General features: G+C 51.9%; 1 protein-coding gene across 1 annotated transcript; it reads left to right on the top strand.

Annotated features, from left to right (window-relative positions):
• The first annotated feature begins 400 nt into the window (after positions 1-400).
• On the top strand, positions 401-1,954 carry LOC127316306 (uncharacterized). The gene has a single exon (XM_051346703.2). The coding sequence runs from the start codon at positions 465-467 to the stop codon at positions 1,830-1,832; it is 1,368 nt and encodes a 455-aa protein (XP_051202663.1). The 5' UTR covers positions 401-464; the 3' UTR covers positions 1,833-1,954.

The following is a 1,954-nucleotide window of genomic DNA, read 5'->3' on the forward strand; positions in this document are numbered from 1 at the left end:
TACAGTACATCATGTAGTTATATTTTTGCATAATTCCGTGTAAGTACGTTGCTATAACATGTTCTGTTGCATCCTGTTCGAATTTTCGGCCCACTTGTAGCATACAGATGCAGCATTAATTTGCAATGTTAGTAATGACATGTAAGCTGAACTTGGCTGCAGGTATATGGCTGCATTGCTGAGCCTTGTAAACGAATGGCTGGTCCGGGCCTTGGTCCTTTGGAGCTTCGCCGCGTACCTTGTCCTCCTCCTCTTCGCAGGGGCTCGACGACGTAGAGCATCTGGCTGGCAGATGCTTATCCTGTGGCCTGCATACCAGTTTGCTCACTTGGCGGCGACCCAGGCGTTGGCCAAGCTATCCCTTGGCAGCACGTCACAGGAGGTGCAGCTTGTGGCGTGGCCGTCCCCGTACCCGGAGAAAAGAATTCTCCCAAGGATGGAAGGGCGTGAGCAAGGTGGTGGAGATGGAGCTTTCCCTCATGTACGACATCATGTACACCAAGGCAGCCGTTGTCCACACCGGGCTTGGTTACGGCATCCGTGTCGCCTCGCCGCTCTTCACCGCGGCTGCGCTCTCGCTCTTCTGGCTCCATAGTAAAGATGGCCAGAGGAGGGCAGATGTTATTATCACTTACATCTTGCTGGTTGCAACCTTGGTCCTGGATGTTAGATGTCTGCTCGGAGCACTAGCCTCGACGTGGACATATGCGTTCATCAATGACACGTCTTGGCTAAATAGTTGTGTAGGAAGATGGCATGGGCTCCGAAGCTTCGTCGTGTCCCTTGACCCCTCTCGACTCTTGGTCGAGGAGCCAACTAGCTACAGGAGGTGGTCGGGAACCATCGGGAGGCACAACCTCTTCCGTGCCTGCACTCATGAAACCACCACCAGCCTACTCAGCCGAGTGGTTAAATTTGTTGCAACTAGGAGCCTTTGGATGGAATACCAGTACGGGTACCTGGATGGCCTTGAAATCCTGCCGGTCGTGGGGGACTTGTTGTTCGAAAAGGTATGGGAAAAGTTGAAGTCACCTTTCGAACCAAAGCAATACTACTATCCGGGAGTGGCAGAAGCGCCGAAGAAAGAAGAGCCAGAGCCAGAGCTCGTGGGCGATCCGGGATTTGGTTTCGGGATTCGTAGGAAAGTAGACGAAGCTCTTGAGATCGGCTCTGAATTCCAAGAGGTCGTCCTTACATGGCACATTGCCACAGAGGTTTTTCTCTTATGCAGGCCAGGACATTTAGCATCGTTCACGCACGTGAAGGCAATAAGAGAGCTGTCAAGCTATATGATGTTCGTCGTGGCTGTTCGTCCACACATGCTACCAGGCCTACATCTCGCTAGCCTGTATGAAGCAACCCGTGACGCTTTGAAGGAAATTTGGCATGGCAATAAGAGCAGCCATTGTTCTACAAAGAGAGAGAACGAGCTCGCCAACATCCTGCTATACATGGAGGAGACGAGGCCAGGCAGTGAGCCTGATAGTAGAAGCAAGCTCTACGACTCGAACGCTATTCTCTCGGACGGAACTCAGTACGCCAGGCTCATGCTAAGACGGCTCAGTACCCCGAACCATCCCAACAAGAAGGAGAGCTCCAGTGATCTGCCAAAGCATTATCAGCTGCCGGACTTGTGGTATGGAGGAGTATTGGATCTGCAGGAGATGTTGGAGCGCATCCTGGACGCCTGGGTGAGGTTGCTCATCTATGCGTCCATCCGATGCAGCCGGGATTCCCATGCCAAGCAGCTTGGCAGGGGAGGTGAGCTCACCACCATCGTTTGGATCCTTGCAGAACATGCCGCCATAGATAAAAAAACACGACACGATTGAGCCCTTACTCAATCGTCTGACCAGTTTACTCTGCTCCATACTTGTGTCCAGTTAATTAAAGGCCATTGGCATCAATTTTTCCAGTTATCGGTCGTCTCTTTCTGCATTCCGTTACCATTTGT

This window comes from Lolium perenne, chromosome 7 (assembly GCF_019359855.2).
Source record: "Lolium perenne isolate Kyuss_39 chromosome 7, Kyuss_2.0, whole genome shotgun sequence".
NCBI classification, from domain to species: Eukaryota; Viridiplantae; Streptophyta; class Magnoliopsida; order Poales; family Poaceae; genus Lolium; species Lolium perenne.

Bases quoted from the DNA above. Each gene is read 5' to 3' on its own strand.
- LOC127316306 (XM_051346703.2), top strand. From the start codon at position 465: ATGGAGCTTTCCCTCATGTACGACATCATGTACACCAAGGCAGCCGTT.